The sequence below is a fragment of the Eubalaena glacialis genome, chromosome 4 (assembly GCF_028564815.1).
Source record: "Eubalaena glacialis isolate mEubGla1 chromosome 4, mEubGla1.1.hap2.+ XY, whole genome shotgun sequence".
Lineage (NCBI taxonomy): Eukaryota > Metazoa > Chordata > Mammalia > Artiodactyla > Balaenidae > Eubalaena > Eubalaena glacialis.
Window position 1 is genome coordinate 167,792,056 of NC_083719.1, and position 16,445 is coordinate 167,808,500.

At 47.9% G+C, this 16,445-nt stretch overlaps 1 protein-coding gene across 1 annotated transcript; it reads right to left on the bottom strand.

The window, feature by feature from the left end:
* Positions 1-163: 163 nt before the first annotated feature.
* On the bottom strand, positions 164-12,577 carry LTC4S (leukotriene C4 synthase). Its single transcript, XM_061189008.1, has 6 exons — positions 12,162-12,577; positions 2,775-2,943; positions 993-1,177; positions 818-888; positions 647-728; positions 164-416 (listed from the first exon to the last, which is right to left on the bottom strand). Exons 1-6 carry the CDS (start codon positions 12,575-12,577, stop codon positions 275-277), a joined length of 1,065 nt encoding a protein of 354 aa, XP_061044991.1. The 3' UTR covers positions 164-274.
* Positions 12,578-16,445: the final 3,868 nt, after the last annotated feature.

Genomic DNA, 16,445 nt, shown 5'->3' on the forward strand with positions numbered 1-16,445 from the left:
CGGGAGAGGACCGGACCCAGGGCCCGATCGAGCCCCTGCCCAGGCGAGGCCTCTTTCCTTCCGCAGCCCCGCCGCCCCGCAGCCCGACAGACTGCTGTGGCCTGAAGCTAGGCCCCTCCAAGCTCTACAACCCGCAGTGCGCGACCCACTCCGACCCAGAGAGTGCACTCGAGATCACGGTTTAATGAGAGACTGGGATGGGGGCGAGCACCCTCCCCCGTCCTCCAGGAGGCTCCGTCTCAACTCCAGCTCCGCCCACCCGGCGTCATCCGTCTCAGGCCTTCTGCAGCAGTTTCTGGAACTGTCCGATGAGCGTGGCGCACAGCGCGGCCGGGAGGAAGTGGGCGAGTAGGCCAAACGCCGCCAGCACCACGAGAAGCCAGAGCGCGTGCGCGCTCGCGTACAGCGGGGCCAGCCTGTGGGCGGTGCTCAGCGGGGGCGGGGCGGGGCAATGGCCCCACCCCAACCCTACGGGCCGCCTCCACCAGGGCCCGCCCACCTGCCCCCAAAAGGGAACCGCCTCCAACCAGTAGTCTGGTCCGGCCCGCCATCCGCTTGCGGCCTCCGCCGTCAAGACCCTGCCCACAAGCCAAGCCACATTTCCCCGCCCTGGTGGACCTCCCGGGAGCCCCGCCCCGGTTCTCACCTTTGCTGCGCAGATCTCGCGTAGCCCTGAAAGTAGCGGAGGCGCGCGAACAGGTATGCCAGGCCACACAGAGCCGCCGCACCTGGGAAAGGGGAGGGCGGGGTGGAGTGAGCCCGCTGATGCGGGGACCCCCGGGGCTCTAGTACGTGCGCCCCTGCCCCGCTCTCATACCTTCGTGAAAGAAGATTCCAGCGACCCAGAGCGTGGCGAGGAACACCGGGAAGTACTCGCTGCAGTTCACTCTGCGGTGGGGGAGGAGCGGCATGAGGGCGCCGGCCTGGGGCCTCCGAGCTGACCGCCCGGGGCTGCCTAGCTCCCCGCCCCGCGCCCTCCCACCGCGCCTCACTGGGCTCGGTAGATGCGCTCGAAATCCGGCGGGCCGGTGGTGATCGGCGGAGACACGCGGAAGGCCCTGCGCGCCGAGATCACCTGCAGCGAGAAGTAGGCTGGGGGAGGAGGTGTTGCCGGAGTCAGATCTGGCACCCAGACTCCCGGCCCCGCCTCCAGTCTGGCCGCGCATCTTCTCTTATCCTAGCTCCACTCCCTGCTCGTCACGACTCCCCTTTAAAAGCCCGACCAAGGGGACCGCCGGCCCCTGCTCTTCTCCGAGCTTGCCCTGTGTCCACGACACTCAGTGGGGAGGGCAGGGTGCCGGCCTGGGGCTCTGAGAGGCCCTGTCCAGCCCAGTGAGTGTAGGGGAAGGGGATGACACGTCACGGACACCTGCCCGCAGAAGGACTTTGCTCCTGAATCATTTCACTTGCAAAACACAGGCAAATGTCCAACTCCCATCCTCTAGGCATGGACTTTGGCCCAGGTCCCTGGAATGGGAGTGCCACCTGAGGTCACAGTTGGCTGCATCCTTCCAGGTACAGAGGAGCACGCACCCTGTGGCCAACCGTCTCTGCTCCGCCACCCACAGAGCTCACCAGGAGGGACCTCCCGACCAAGCCTGGGTCGCTGTGCCTCCAAACTGTAGTGTGGGTTCCTGCCTCAGTTTCTCTGTTCAGGCTCTGCCTCAATCTGACAGACACCCTCTCCTCTGCCCCCAGGTGGTTACGGCTGGCACTATTCTAGTCCAACCCCAAGCCACCAGGGCTCTGCCCCTCTCCCTTCCAACATGGGTGGGAACAGAGGGTGGGCTGGCCCTTGAGGGTCTGAGTGCACAGGAGCCCTTCTCTTGGCCTGAGGCCAGGTGCCCACCACACAAACAGTCCCAGTACTGGGTGTCTCCAACTATCTTCCTGCAAGTCCCATGGCCCTGGTGCCCTTGGTGCCAGGCCCTCTGCAGACATACCCCAACCTGAGTGCACTGTGGATACCAAGGGTGGCCTTGCCAGCACAGTGCACATGAGGAAGGGCTGAGGGCCAAGCTTACTGGTATGACTGGAGATCAAGTCAGCCTGTCTGCTCAGCCACCCCAGGGCCCCTGCCCCAGGCTGTGTCTTGTCCTAGCCCATACAGTGTGAGGCAATGGTGTCCCCCAAAGCCAGAATATCTATCCCAGGAATGTGTCTCTAGGGCTGCTCTGATAAGGGCACCAAGCAGGCACCTTTGGGGGCCAAAAACCAGGTTTCAACCCTGTCTAGCTCCACATGGTTCCAGCATAGAGAGGGTGACTTTGAAGGCAGGGCCAGGGGATGGGGCCCTCCCACTGGGACACCCAGAGAGGGGACCGCTGGAGAGGGCAGGGATCAGCTGGAGTAGGGCTACATCAAGCCCATGGCTGTCCCGCTTCTGTACTCACCATCAGAACACCCATTCATCCTGGCACCCTGCCCCGCTGCTCAGGTCCTAGAGCCCAACATAGCTGGATGCCCCACCTGCTCCCTGAAAGCCCCTGCCCTCCTCCAGGGTTCTTTATGCTGGCTGAGGGGCCACCTTCCAACCCCAAGCCAGGCAGCCCACATGCCTACCTCAGTTGTTCCTCAGGGGCCTTTTTCCATTTCGCTGCCCATCCCCTAGGTTGGGTACCTCTCAGCCTTGGTCCCTGCCCAGGGTTTCACAGTTCACCCTTCAGACACCCCTCCAGGGCTTCCCCCTCCCCACTTGGGGAAAGTGCAAGCCCCTCAGCCCTCTGGTGGGGGCCAGAAGAGCTTTCATACCAGGAGTCTGGGCTGTCCCTCACCTGGGCCTGGACCCCAGCACCTCCCCAGTGCCTGGAGGGCAGAAGGCAGACTGCAGGGGTCCGAGGCCCACCCACCGCTGGAGCAGAAGCCAGCCCACCTTGCAGCAGGACTCCCAGGAGGGTGACAGTGGCCAGAAGAGCCACTTCATCCTTCATGGTGCCGGTGGTTCTGTCAGGCCAGGCTGGCCTGTGAGAGGGCTAGTTGTGGGGCTCTTATCACCCTTGTCTGCTGCTCAGAGGCTGGCCCAGGAGAGGAAGAGTGGCCCGCTCTCCCCGCCCCTTCTCAGTGGAGGGGGTTGGGGAAGGGGGCGTGACCATGGCCTGAGAGAGCTGGGGAGCCTGGTCAGGTTGAGCAAGAGGAAACCAGGGCCGGAGCTTCCCTGGTGGCGCAGTGTTAAGAATCTGCCTGCCAATGTGGAGGACACAGGTTCGATCCCTGGTCCAGGAAGATCCCACGTGCCGTGAAGCAACTAAGCCCGTGCGCCACAACTACTGAGCCTGCGCTCTAGAGCCCGTGCTCTGCAACAAGACAAGCCACCACAATAAGAAGCCCGCGCAGCCCCGCTCACCGCAACTAGAGAAAGCCCACATGCAGCAACGAAGGTCCAATGCAGCCAAAAATAAATAAATAAAACAAATAAATTTTTTAAAAAAAGAGGAAACCAGGGCCAGATGGAGCCTGGGCAGGAGAGAGCAGCCGCCTGGGGACAGCCCAGCCACCTCCTCCCAGTCCTTTTGTCCCTTCTGTGCCTAGCCTTGTGCTGGCAGAACCCCTTGTCCACCTAGGCTTGCTCCAGCTGTCATGTGATCCTAGTGTCCCCCAAGGCCCCACATCCTCAGCAGGTCCCAGCTGGCCCTCCAGACCTCCTCTTGTCCTGGGTCTGGTGTCAGGCTCCTACTTGAACCGCCCACTGCCACCACTTCCCAAATATCACCAAGTCCCACTCATTCTCAAATCCACCTCCAGTGCTACCTTCCAAGCCCCACCCTGCCCCAGTCATCTCTCACCTGGCCACAGGTCATGGGCTCCTCCCAGGTTCCTGGCCCTGACTCCCTGCTGATCCACACATAGCCACTCACCTGTTTCCCACTCCCCAACTGGGGCTGTTTTGTAACATGCGACTGACTGCAGGGTAGTCCAGGCACCCAGCCCATATTGGGCACAGCCGCGTCCTTGCTCCCTTCCAGGAAACCTGATGCCCAACAGTCTTGCAGCTGCCTGGGCTCCATGCACTCAGGCCATCCCAAGGGCCACTTGGCTGTCCTGGCAGGGTGGGTGAGCCCACTGGGATGGGTGAAACTACCGCTTCTGGGACCTCTGACCCTGGAACAGTCACCTGCCATTTCTGCCTGCCCAGCCTCCCTCCTTCCTGAGGCCCCAACCCTACCTACACTCAGGTTCTGTGGCCTGGATAGAGCTGCCTCCCGCCCCTCCCAGGCCTGTGGGATGGACATGTGAGCCAAAACTGACTGTGTGAGCCAAAGCTGACTCAGGATGGTGAGACGCAGTTCTGGAAACGTCCTTAGAACTTTGGGAAACGGAACTCAGAACGGGGAGGGAGATTACTGAGGGCCATTTATGGCCGCTCGCCATCCTGAGGAAGATGGAGCCAACATAGGGCTAGGTTGCGAGGATAGAGGTGGCTTATATCCTGAAGCCCTGGGGCCACCTTGCCTGGAATAACGCCCTGGCCGTTCAGCCTTTCCATTTTGTAAGACGGTCATTTCTCCTTTTTGCTCAAGCTGGTTTGAAGTGGGTTTTGGTTAGCAGTGGCAGAGTCCAGATTGGTACACAAGCACAGGCAGAAGCAAGCAAGCACAGGCCATGCTGTGGGAGGGACAGAGCAGCTAGGTCCTTGGGGCAACCGCTGCTGCACCGGGTGGTGGGCCACCATAATGCCCTGGCTCCCTTCTGCCTGGTCACTCTGGGGAGTCTCCACACGTCAGGGTCATATGACCTTGGGAGCTCTGTCCTTGCCGCCCACCTGGCCTCCTTCTTTGCTGCCCCCAAGCCTGGGTTCCAGCCTGAGGGCTTTGTTGCCTGTTAGGCTCCCCAAGAATCCCTTTTAGCCTCTCATCACCTGGCCAACACCCAATGAATGCCCTTTGTCCATCATTGCCCCCAGGGAACCAGCTGGGTGTGCTGGGGGCTCCTCAAGAGCAGGGCTGGGTCTCCAAGTCTGTGCCCTGCTTTGGACAGGTCTTACCTTAGCAGTAGTAGGTGCTCAGTGATGTGGAAATGACTGACAGATGCTCGGAAACAGAGAAAGAAGTGCCAGGGATTGGATGCCAGACGCGTCCTCCAGCCCTCTCTCTGCCCACTCAGCTCTTTAAGACCCCTGCTCTGGTCTCCCCTCCAGCCCCAGCCAGGCCCGCCTGAAGGGTGGGACACATGGCCCGTGGGTGGGCTGTGTGCCAATGTGTTTGCATGAAACTTTTTTTCCATAGATTTATTTAATTAATTTATTTATTTATTTTTTGGCTGTGTTGGGTCTTCCGTTGCTGTGTGCAGGCTTTCTCTAGTTCCAGCGAGCAGGGGCTACTCTTCGTTGCAGTGTGGGGGCTTCTCATTGCGGTGGCTTCTTTTGTTGCAGAGCACAGGCTCTAGGCGCACAGGCTTCGGTAACTGTGGCACACGGGCTTCAGTAGTTGTGGCTCGCAGGCTCTAGAGCACGGGCTCAGTAGTTGTGGCACACAGGCTTAGTTGCTCCACGGCATGTGGGATCTTCCCGGACCAGGGCTTGAACCCGTGTGCCCTGCATTGGCAGGCGGACTCTTAACCACTGCACCACCAGGGAAGCCCCTGCAGGAAACTTTTGTGTCTCCATGCTGTGATCCCATCACTCAATGTGTTTGCGATGGTATTGGCGCTCATCCGTGGGCTGCTGTGCATCCATGGGTCCCTGCACATGTTCTGGCTCTCTTCTCTAACAAGCTCTCATTTCCTCTGAGACCTAGACAGACTCCCTTCTGAGCTTATCCCTTTTGCCCTGGCAACAGGAAGCTGAGGCATAACATCAGCAGCTTCTGAGGAAGTCCCTGGGCAGATGTCCAGGCACTTGTTGGAGTCTCAGCCCCTGAAACCCTCTCCAGATCCTTTGGTCTGCACCTCCCTCCCTCTGAGCTTGCCCAGCCTCTCAGGTCCCTGCCTGGACTGGGCCTGCTCAGGCTGATAGAGGTCCAGCATAAGGCCCTCCATGCAGAGGCCATCCACCCACACCCCTCAGCAGCCCTGGAGGAGCCAACATCGGAGGGAAGTGAAAAAGCCCCTCCCTAAACCCCTGCAGGACATGCCTTGGTGACCCAGGACCCATGCCCTCTGTACTAGCCCCTACATGGCCCTAAGGAACATCCTGGAAACTGAGCTCACCAAGGACCTCTGGGAGTGGAAAGGTCAGCCAAACCATTATGTTGAAAAGAAACCACGACACTGGCAGCAGAAGTTCTGGGAAGTACTCCTTGGCGTGAGCCCTCCCAGAGTCCACCATTAGCCCCACCAAAGAGCCCAGTTAGGCTCCAGTGCTGGGTTGCCTCAGGCCAAACAACCAACAGGGAGGGAACCCAGCTCCACCCATCAGCAGTCAAGTGGATTAGAGTTTTACTGAGCTCTGCCCACCAGAGCAACAGCCAGCTCTACCCACCACCAGTCCCTCCCATCAGGAAACTTGCACAAGCCTCTTAGATAGCCTCATCCACCAGAGAGCAGACAGCAGAAGCAAGAAGAACTACAATCCTACAGCCTGTGGAACAAAAACCACATTCACAGAAAGATAGACAAGATGAAAAGGCAGAGGGCTATGTACCAGATGAAGGAACAAGATAAAACCCCAGAAAAACAACTAAATGAAGTGGAGATAGGCAACCTTCCAGAAAAAGAATTCAGAATAATGACAGTGAAGATGATCCAGGACCTCAGAAAAAGAATGGAGGCAAAGATCGAGAAGATGCAAGAAATGTTTAACAAAAACCTAGAATTAAAGAACAAACAGAGATGAACAATACAATAACCGAAATGAAAACTACACTAGAAGGAATCAATAGCAGAATAACTGAGGCAGAAGGACGGATAAGTGACCTGGAAGACAGAATGGTGGAATTCACTGCTGCAGAACAGAATAAAGAAAAAAGAAGGAAAGAAATGAAGACAGCCTAAGAGACCTCTGGGACAACATTAAATGCAACAACATTTGCATTATAGCGGTCCCAGAAGAAGAGAGAGAGAAAGGACCTGAGAAAATATTTGAAGAGATTATGGTCGAAAACTTCCCTAACATGGGAAAGGAAATAGCCACCCAAGTCCAGGAAGCGCAGAGAGTCCCATACAGGGTAAACCCAAGGAGAAACACGCCAAGACACATAGTAATCAAATTGGCAAAAATTAAACACAAAGAAAAATTATTGAAAGCAGCAAGAGAAAAACGACAAATAACATACAAGGGAACTCCCATAAGGTTAACAGCTGATTTCTCAGCAGAAACTCTACAAGCCAGAAGGGAGTGACATGATATACTTAAAGTGATGAAAGGGAAGAACCTACAACCAGGATTACTCTACCGGCAAGGATCTCATTCAGATTCGATGGAGAAATCAAAAGCTTTACAGACAAGCAAAAGTTAAGAGAATTCAGCACCACCAAACCAGCTCTACAACAAATGCTAAAGGAACTTCTCTAAGTGGGAAACACAAGAGAAGAAAAGGACCTACAAAAACAAACCCAAAACAATTAAGAAAATAGTCATAGGAACATACATATCGATAATTACCTTAAACGTGAATGGTTTAAATGCTCCAACCAAAAGACACAGGCTTGCTGAATGGATACAAAAACAAGACCCATATATATGCTGTCTACAAGACATCCACTTCAGACCTAGGGACACATACAGACTGAAAGTGAGGGCATGGAAAAAGATATTCCATGCAAATGGAAATCAAAAGAAAGTTGGAGTAGCAACACTCATATCAGATAAAATAGACTTTAAAATAAAGAATGTTACAAGAGACAAGGAAGGCACTACATAATATGATCAAGGGATCAATCCAAGAAGAAGATATAACAATTATAAATATATGTGCACCCAACATAGGAGCACCTCAATACATAAGGCAACTGCTAACAGCTATGAAAGAGGAAATCGACAGTAACACAATAATAGTGGGGGACTTTAACACCTCACTTACACCAATGGACAGATCATCCAAAGTGAAAATAAATAAGGAAACAGAAGCTTTAAATGACACAATAGACCAGATAGATTTAATTGATATTTATAGGACATTCCATCCAAAAACAGCAGATTACACTTTCTTCTCAAGTGCGCACGGAACATTCACCAAGATAGATCACATCTTGGGTCACAAATCAAGCCTCAGTAAAGTTAAGAAAATTAAAATCATATCAAGCATATTTTCTGACCACAAGGCTATGAGATTAGAAATCAATTACAGGAAAAAAAACGTAAAAAACACAAACACATGGAGACTAAACAATACGTTACTAAATAACCAGGAGATCACTAAAGAAATCAAGGAGGAAATCAAAAAATACCTAGAGACAAATGACAATGAAAACACGACGATCCAAAACCTATGGGATGCAGCAAAAGCAGTTCTAAGAGGGAAGTTTATAGCTATACAAGCCTACCTCAAGAAACAAGAAAAATCTCAAATAAACAATCTAACCTTACACCTAAAGGAACTAGAGAAAGAAGAACAAACAAAACCCAAAGTTAGCAGAAGGAAAGAAATCATAAAGATCAGAGCAGAAATAAATGAAATAGAAACAAAGAAAACAATAGCAAAGATCAATAAAACTAAAAGCTGGTTCTTTGAGAAGATAAACAAAATTGATAAACCATTAGCCAGACTCATCAGGAAAAAGAGAGAGAAGACTCAAATCAATAAAATTATAAATGAAAAAGGAGAAGTTACAACAGATACTGCATAAATACAAAGCATCCTAAGAGACTACTACAAGCAACTTTATGCCAATAAAATGGACAACCTGGAAGAAATGGACAAATTCTTAGAAAGGTATAACCTTCCAAGAATGAACCAGGAAGAAATAGAAAATATGAACAGACCAATCACAAGTAATGAAATTGAAACTGTGATTAAAAATCTTCCAACAAACAGAAGTCCAGGACCAGATGGCTTCACAGGTGAATTCTATCAAACATTTAGAGAAGAGCTAACACCCATCCTTCTCAAACTCTTCCAAAAAATTGCAGAGGAAGGAACACTCCCAAACTCATTCTATGAGGCCACCATCACCCTGATAACCAAAACCAGACAAAGATACTACAAAAAAAGAAAATTACAGACCACTATCACTGATGAATATAGATGCAAAAATCCTCAACAAAATACTACCAAACAGAATCCAACAACACATTAAAAGGATCATACACCATGGTCAAGTGGGATTTATCCCAGGGATGCAAGTATTCTTCAATATACGCAAATCAATCAATGTGATACACCATATTAACAAATTGAAGAATAAAAACCATATGATCATCTCAACAGATGCAGAAAAAGCTTTTGACAAAATTCAACACCCATTTATTATAAAAACTCTCCAGAAGGTGGGCATAGAGGGAACCTACCTCAACATAATAAAGGCCATATACGACAAACCCACAGCAAACATCATTCTCAATGGTGAAAAACTGAAAGCATTTCCTCTAAGATCAGGAACAAGACAAGGATGTACACTCTCACCATTATTATTCAACATAGTTTTGGAAGTCCTAGCCATGGCAATCAGAGAAGAAAAAGAAATAAAAGGAATACAAATTGGAAAAGAAGAATTAAAACTGTCACTGTTTGCAGATAACATGATACTATACATAGAGAATCCTAAAGATGCCACCAGAAAACTACTAAAGCTAATCAATGAATTTGGTAAAGTTGCAGGATACAAAATTAATGCACAGAAATCTCTTGCATTCCTATATACTAATGATGAAATATCTGAAAGAGAAATTAAGGAAACACTCCCATTTACCATTGCAACAAAAAGAATAAAATACCTAGGAATCAACCTACCTAGGGAGACAAAAGACCTGTATGCAGAAAACTATAAGACACTGATGAAAGAAATTAAAGATGATACCAATAGGTGGAGAGATATACCATGTTCTTGGATTGGAAAAATCAATATTGTGAAAATGACTATATTACCCAAAGCAATCTACAGATTCAGTGCAATCCCTATCAAATTACCAATGGCATTTTTTTACAGAACTAGAACAAAAAATCTTAAAATTTGTATGGAGACACAAAAGACCCTGAGTAGCCAAAGCAGTCTTGAGGGAAAAAAGCAGAGCTGGAGGAATCAGACTCCCTGACTTCAGACTATACTACAAAGCTACAGTAATCAAGACAATACAGTACTGGCACAAAAACAGAAATATAGATCAATGGAACAAGATAGAAAGCCCAGAGATAAACCCACGCACCTATGGTCAACTAATCTATGACAAAGGAGGCAAAGATATACAATGGAGAAAAGACAGTCTCTTCAATAAGTGGTGCTGGGAAAACTGGGCAGCTACATGTAAAAGAATGAAATTAGAACACTCCCTAACACCATACACAAAAATAAACACAAAATGGATTAGAAACCTAAATGTAAGACCGGACACTATAAAACTCTTAGAGGAAAACATAGGCAGAACACTCTTTGACATAAATCACAGCAAGATCTTTTTTGATCCACCTCCTAGAGTAATGGAAATAAAAACAAAAATAAACAAATGGGACCTAATGAAACTTCAAAGCTTTTGCACGGCAAAGGAAACCATAAACAAGACGAAAAGACAACCCTCAGAATGGGAGAACATATTTGCAAACGAATCAACGGACGAAGGATTAATCTCCAAAATATATAAACAGCTCATGCAGCTCAATATTAAAAAAACAAACAACCCAATCCAAAAATGGGCAGAAGACCTAAATAGACATTTCTCCAAAGAAGACATACAGATGGCCAAGAAGCATATGAAAAGCTGCTCAACATCACTAATTATTAGAGAAATGCAAATCAAAACTACAATGAGGTATCACCTCACACCAGTTAGAATGGACATCATCAGAAAATCTACAAACAACAAATGCTGGAGAGGGTGTGGAGAAAAGGGAACCCTCTTGCACTGTTGGTGGGAATGTAAATTGATACAGCCACTATGGAGAACAGTATGGAGGTTCCTTAAAAAACTAAAAATAGAATTACCATATGATCCAGCAATCCCATTACTGGGCATATACCCAGAGAAAACCATAATTCAAAAGACACATGAACCCCAATGTTCATTGCAGCACTATTTACAATAGCCAGGTTATGGAAGCAACCTAAATGCCCATCGACAGATGAATGGATAAAGAAGATGTGGTACATATATACAATGGAATATTACTCAGCCATAAAAAGGAACGATATTGGGTCATTTGTTGAGACGTGGATGGATCTAGAGACTGTCATACAGAGTGAAGTAAGTCAGAAAGAGAAAAACAAATATCGTATATTAACGCATGCATGTGGAACCTAGAAAAATGGTACAGATGAACCGGTTTGCAGGGCAGAAATTGAGACACAGATGTAGAGAACAAACATATGGACACCAAGGGGGGAAAGCGGCGAGGGGGTGGGGGTGGTGGTGTGATGAATTGTGCGATTGGGATTGACACGTATACACTGATGTGTATAAAATTGATGACTAATAAGAACCTGCTGTATAAAAAAATTTTTTAATTTAAAAAAATTTTTAAAAAGAAAAGAAACCACTATCTCAGTACCATAGACAATCATAAGCAGTGCACAACTCACACCCTAAGCTTAAATTAAAAAAAAAAAAAAGAGGTTTATTTTGAAATTGTTTTACTTACAAAAAAAGTCGCACAAATAGCACACATTTCCCATCACCCAGCTTCCTCTAATGTTAACAACTTATATAATTATAATTCAATTATGTAAACTCAGAAATTAACATTGATACAATACTATCAGCCATTTTACAGATCTTATTGAAGTTTCACCAATTGTCCCACTAAAATAGTACAAAGACCTCTAAAACATTACTCAAAGTTGTGGCAGACACAAAACACATATCGTTCAATTCCCTTTATATGAAATGTCCAGAAAAGACAAATCCATAGAGACAAAAAACAGATCACTGGTGGCCAGGGGCCGGGAGCATTACTGGGATGATGAAAATGTTCTAAAAACTGAATTCTTGTGAACTTTGCACAACTCGGTAAATTCACCAAAAATCGTTGAATTTTATACTTAAGATGGGCATATGTAATGGTATGTAAATTATACCTCAATAAAGTTGTTTTTAAAAAATAGCACAAAAGCCAGGCAGGCGGAGCCCTCCAAAGTACCTCACGGCCGCCTCGACGGCGGGTACGGTGCGCCGCCTCCTGGCCGCGTCAGCGGTAACGAGCGCGGCAGGGGACGCAGCGCCGCGCAGTCCCCTGGGGGCCCCAGGAGGCAGCCACAGCCCACTCCGCCAGGCCCCACAGCAGTCGCTGGAGCCGGCCGGAAAGCGCGGAGGCAGGGGCTCTGGCAGCGCCCCGTACCCCCGCCGACCCCTCGACCCCTCGTACCCCGCAGACTTGGAGGGCTCGGCTTCACCACCACCCCAGGCCCCCGCTGACTTTGACTTGGCCTCTCGGTCTGCGGGTAGGGGAAGCGACCAATGGCCTTCCCACCCCGCCCACTCCGGGGGCCTGCTCAGCGCGCGGAAGCGCTCCCCCGCTAGGGAGGGCGGCGTAGGGTGCAGGAGGAGGCGGCACATAGAAAAAATATTGACTGGAACTTCCCTGGTGGTCCAGTGGTTAAGGCTCCGTGCTTCCAATGCAGGGGGCCTGGGTTCCATCCCTGGTCGGGAAACTAGATCCCACAGGCCTCAACTAGAGAATGGACTTGAGGACACAGGGAGGGGGAAGGGTAAGCTGGGACGAAGTGAGAGAGTGGCATGGACATATATACACTACCAAATGTAAAACAGATAGCTAGTGGGAAGCAGCTACATAGCACAGGGAGATCAGCTTGGTGCTTTGTGACCACCTAGAGGGGTGGGATAGGGAGGGTGGGAGGGAGACACAAGAGGGAGGGGATATGGGGATATATGTATACATATAACTGATTCACTTTGTTATACAGCAGAAACTAACACACCATTGTAGAGCAATTATACTCCAATAAAGATGTTAAAAAAAAAAGTTAGCATGTTACATAACAACAGTACTGTGATTAAAACCAGGAGACTAACATTGATCCAAGACTATTAATCTACAGACCTTATCCAAATTTCAGTATGTTGTCCCATAACATCCTTTTTCTGGTCCAGGATCATGTGTCCTTGGTCTCCTCCAATCTGAGACAATTGGATGGGTCTTCAGTGTGCTTTCAGTGATCTTTCATAATCTCAACACTGTTGAAGAATGTGAGTTATTTTGTAGATGACTCTCAATTTGTATTTTCTGATGTCTTTTCATGATTATACTTTTTTTAAAAATTTATTTATTTTATTTATTTATTTTTGGCTGTGTTGGGTCTTCATTGCTGCGTGCGGTCTTTCTCTAGTTGTGACGAGAGGGGGCTACTCTTTGTTGCGGTGCGTGGGCTTCTCATTGCGGTGTCTTCTCTTGTTGCGAAGCACAGGCTATATGCGCGCAGGCTTCAGTAGTTGTGGCACACGGGCTCAGTTGCTCCACAGTGGGATCTTCCCGGACCAGGGCTTGAACCCATGTCCCCTGCATTGGCAGGTGGATTCTTAACCACTGTGCCACCAGGGAAGCCCTCTTTACATGATTAGACTGAGGTTATTCATTTGGGCAAGAATGCCACTGAAGTGATGTGTGTCCATGCTTCTTATCACAACCCTAAGCTTTCTGCACAAGGAAATAACATTCGTTATGATGGCACGTCTTGCTCTTGACCTAACCCACTTGTTCCCAGCTCATGCTCCACCCTGTAGAATCACCTTGCAGATTCATGGCTCTGACCTTGGCCCTCCTCAGCCTGATTCTGTTTGGGCACCTGGGGTCCGTTATGCACCCCCAGGATCCCTGAGCACCCTTCCCGGGCAGCCCTGTCCCTCTCTGTTTTCCTTGTTGGATTTCTATCTCCCCACCCTTCCAGGAGTACCTGGGAGGAGATGACTGTCCTCTGCCTGGTCCCCAAGTCCCGCATGTTGTTGATGCTCAAAGAAACATACCGATGAATGAGCAAATGACTGACTATCAAGTTGGCCTGGCTGCCTTCCCTCTATTCTCCCCCTGTAAACCATTGAACTTTTCACCATCTCTACAGTTTTATCTTTTCCAAAATGTCATATGATTGGAATCATACAGCATGTAGCCTTTTCATGTTGGCTTCTCTCACTTAGTAATATGCATTTAAAGCTCCTCCATGTCTTTTCATGACTTAATAGCTCATTTCTTTTCAGTGCTGAATTATGTTCCGTTGTCTGGGTGTATCACAGTTTATTTATCCATTCACTACTGAAGGACATCTTGGTTGCTTTCAAGTTTTAGCAATTATGAGTAAAGCTGCTATAAACATCTATGTGGAGGTTTTTGCATAGATGTAAGTTCTCAACTCATTTGGGTAAATACCAAGGACTACGATTGCTGGATTGTATGGTAAGAGTATGTTTAGTTTTATAAGAAACTAGCAAGCTGTTTTGCAAGGTGGCTGTACCATTCTGCATACCCACCAGCAATGAATGAGAGTTCCTGTTGCTCCACATCTTTGCCAGTATTTGGTGGTGTCAGCATTCTGGATTTTGCCATTCCAATAGATGTACGTGGTATCTTGTTTTAATTTGCATTTCCCTAATGACATATGATGTGGAACATCTTTTCATATGCTTATTTGCCATCTGTATATCTTCTTTGGTGAGGTGTGTGTTAAGGTCATATGACCGTTTTTTTTAAGTTGAGTTGTTTGTTTTCTTATTGTTGAGTTTTAAGAGTTATTTGTACACTTTGGATAATAGTCCTTTATCAGATGTGTCTTTTGCAAATATTTTCTCCCAATCTGTGGCTTGTCTTCTCATTCTCTTGACAGTGTCTTTGACAGAGTTTCTGCTCTGTCAAGGACAAATTTTAATGAAGATAAATTTTAAAGAAATCTGTATTATCAATTATTTCTTTCATGGATTGTGCCTTTGGTGTTGTATCTAAAAACTCATCACCATACCCAAGGTATCTTCTAGGAGTTTTATACTTTTGCATTTTACATTTAGATCTATGATTCGTTTTGAGTTAATATTTGTGAAGAAGGTAAATAAAGTCTGTGTCTAGATTAATTTTTTTTGCATGTGGATGTCCAGTTGTTCCAGCACCATTTGTTGAAAAGACTATATTTTTTCCATTGTATTGCCTTTGCTCTGTGTCAAAGATCAGTTGACTATATATATATATATATATATATATATATATTTTTTTAACATCTTTATTGGAGTATAATTGCTTTACAGTGTTGTGTTAGTTTCTGCTGTATAACAAAGTGAATCAGCTATATGTATACATATATCCCCAAATCCCCTCCCTATTGCGTCTCCCTCCCACCCTCCCTATCCCACCCCTCTAGGTGGTCACAAAGCACCAAGCTGATCTCCCTGTGCTATGCAGCTGCTTCCCACTAGCTATCTATTTTACATTTGGTAGTGTATATATATCAATGCTACTCTCTCACTTCATCCCAGCTTACCCTTCCCACTCCCCGTGTCCTCAAGTCCAAAGATCAGTTGACTATATTTATGTGGGTCTATTTCTGAGCTTTCTATTCTGTCCCATTGATAGACAAATAGTCTATTCTTTCACCAATACTACACTGTCTTGATTACTATAGCTTTATAGTGATTTTTTTAAAATTTTTATTTTTATTTATTTATTTTTGGTTGCATTGGGTCTTCGTCGCTGCACGTGGGCTTTCTCTAGTTGGCGGCAAGCAGGGGCTACTCTTTGTTGTCGTGCGCGGGTTTCTCATTGCAGTGGCTTCTCTTGTTGCGGAGCACCGGCTCTAGGCGCGCGGGCCTCAGTAATTGTGACACATGGGCTTAGTAGTTGTGGCTCGCGGGCTCTAGAGCACAGGCTCAGTAGTTGTGGCGCACGGGCTTAGTTGCTCCGTGGCATGTGGGATCTTCCTGGACCAGGGCTCGAACCTGTGTCCCCTGAATTGGCAGGTGGATTCTTAACCACTGCACCACCAGGGAAGTCCTACAGTGATTCCTGAAGTCAGGTAGTGTCAGCCCTCCAACTCTGCTCTCCTTCAATATTGAGTTGGCTACCTGGGCCTTTTGCCTCTCTATGTAAAATTTAGAACCAGATTATTGATGTCCACAAAATAATTTGCAGCAGTTTTTACTGGAATTGCTTTGAGTCTATTGATCAAGTTGGGAAGAACTGGCATCTTGACAATATTGAATATTCCTGTCCATGGACATGGAATATCTCTCCATTTATTTAATTCTTCTTGGATTTCTTTCATCAGAGTTTTGAGTGTAGCTTTTTAGCAAGTTTTGAAACCAGGAAGTGTGAGTCCTCCAAATGTGATCTTCATTTTCAACATTGGGCCATTCTGGAGTCCTTGAATTTCTCTATGAATGTTAGGATCACCTTATCAATTTCTACAAAGAAGCCAGCTTGGATTTT

What these genes read in the sequence shown, in the direction of transcription:
- LTC4S (XM_061189008.1), bottom strand. Translation starts at nt 12,577, where the DNA reads ATGTGCCGCCTCCTCCTGCACCCTACGCCGCCCTCCCTAGCGGGGGAG. An exon ending in GCCGTCGAGGCGGCCGTGAG is followed by an intron (nt 2,944 to 12,161) that starts GTACTTTGGAGG and finishes CTGGCCTGACAG; the next exon opens with AACCACCGGCACCATGAAGG. An exon ending in GTGCTGGGGTCCAGGCCCAG is followed by an intron (nt 1,178 to 2,774) that starts GTGAGGGACAGC and finishes GAGTGGAGCTAG; the next exon opens with GATAAGAGAAGATGCGCGGC.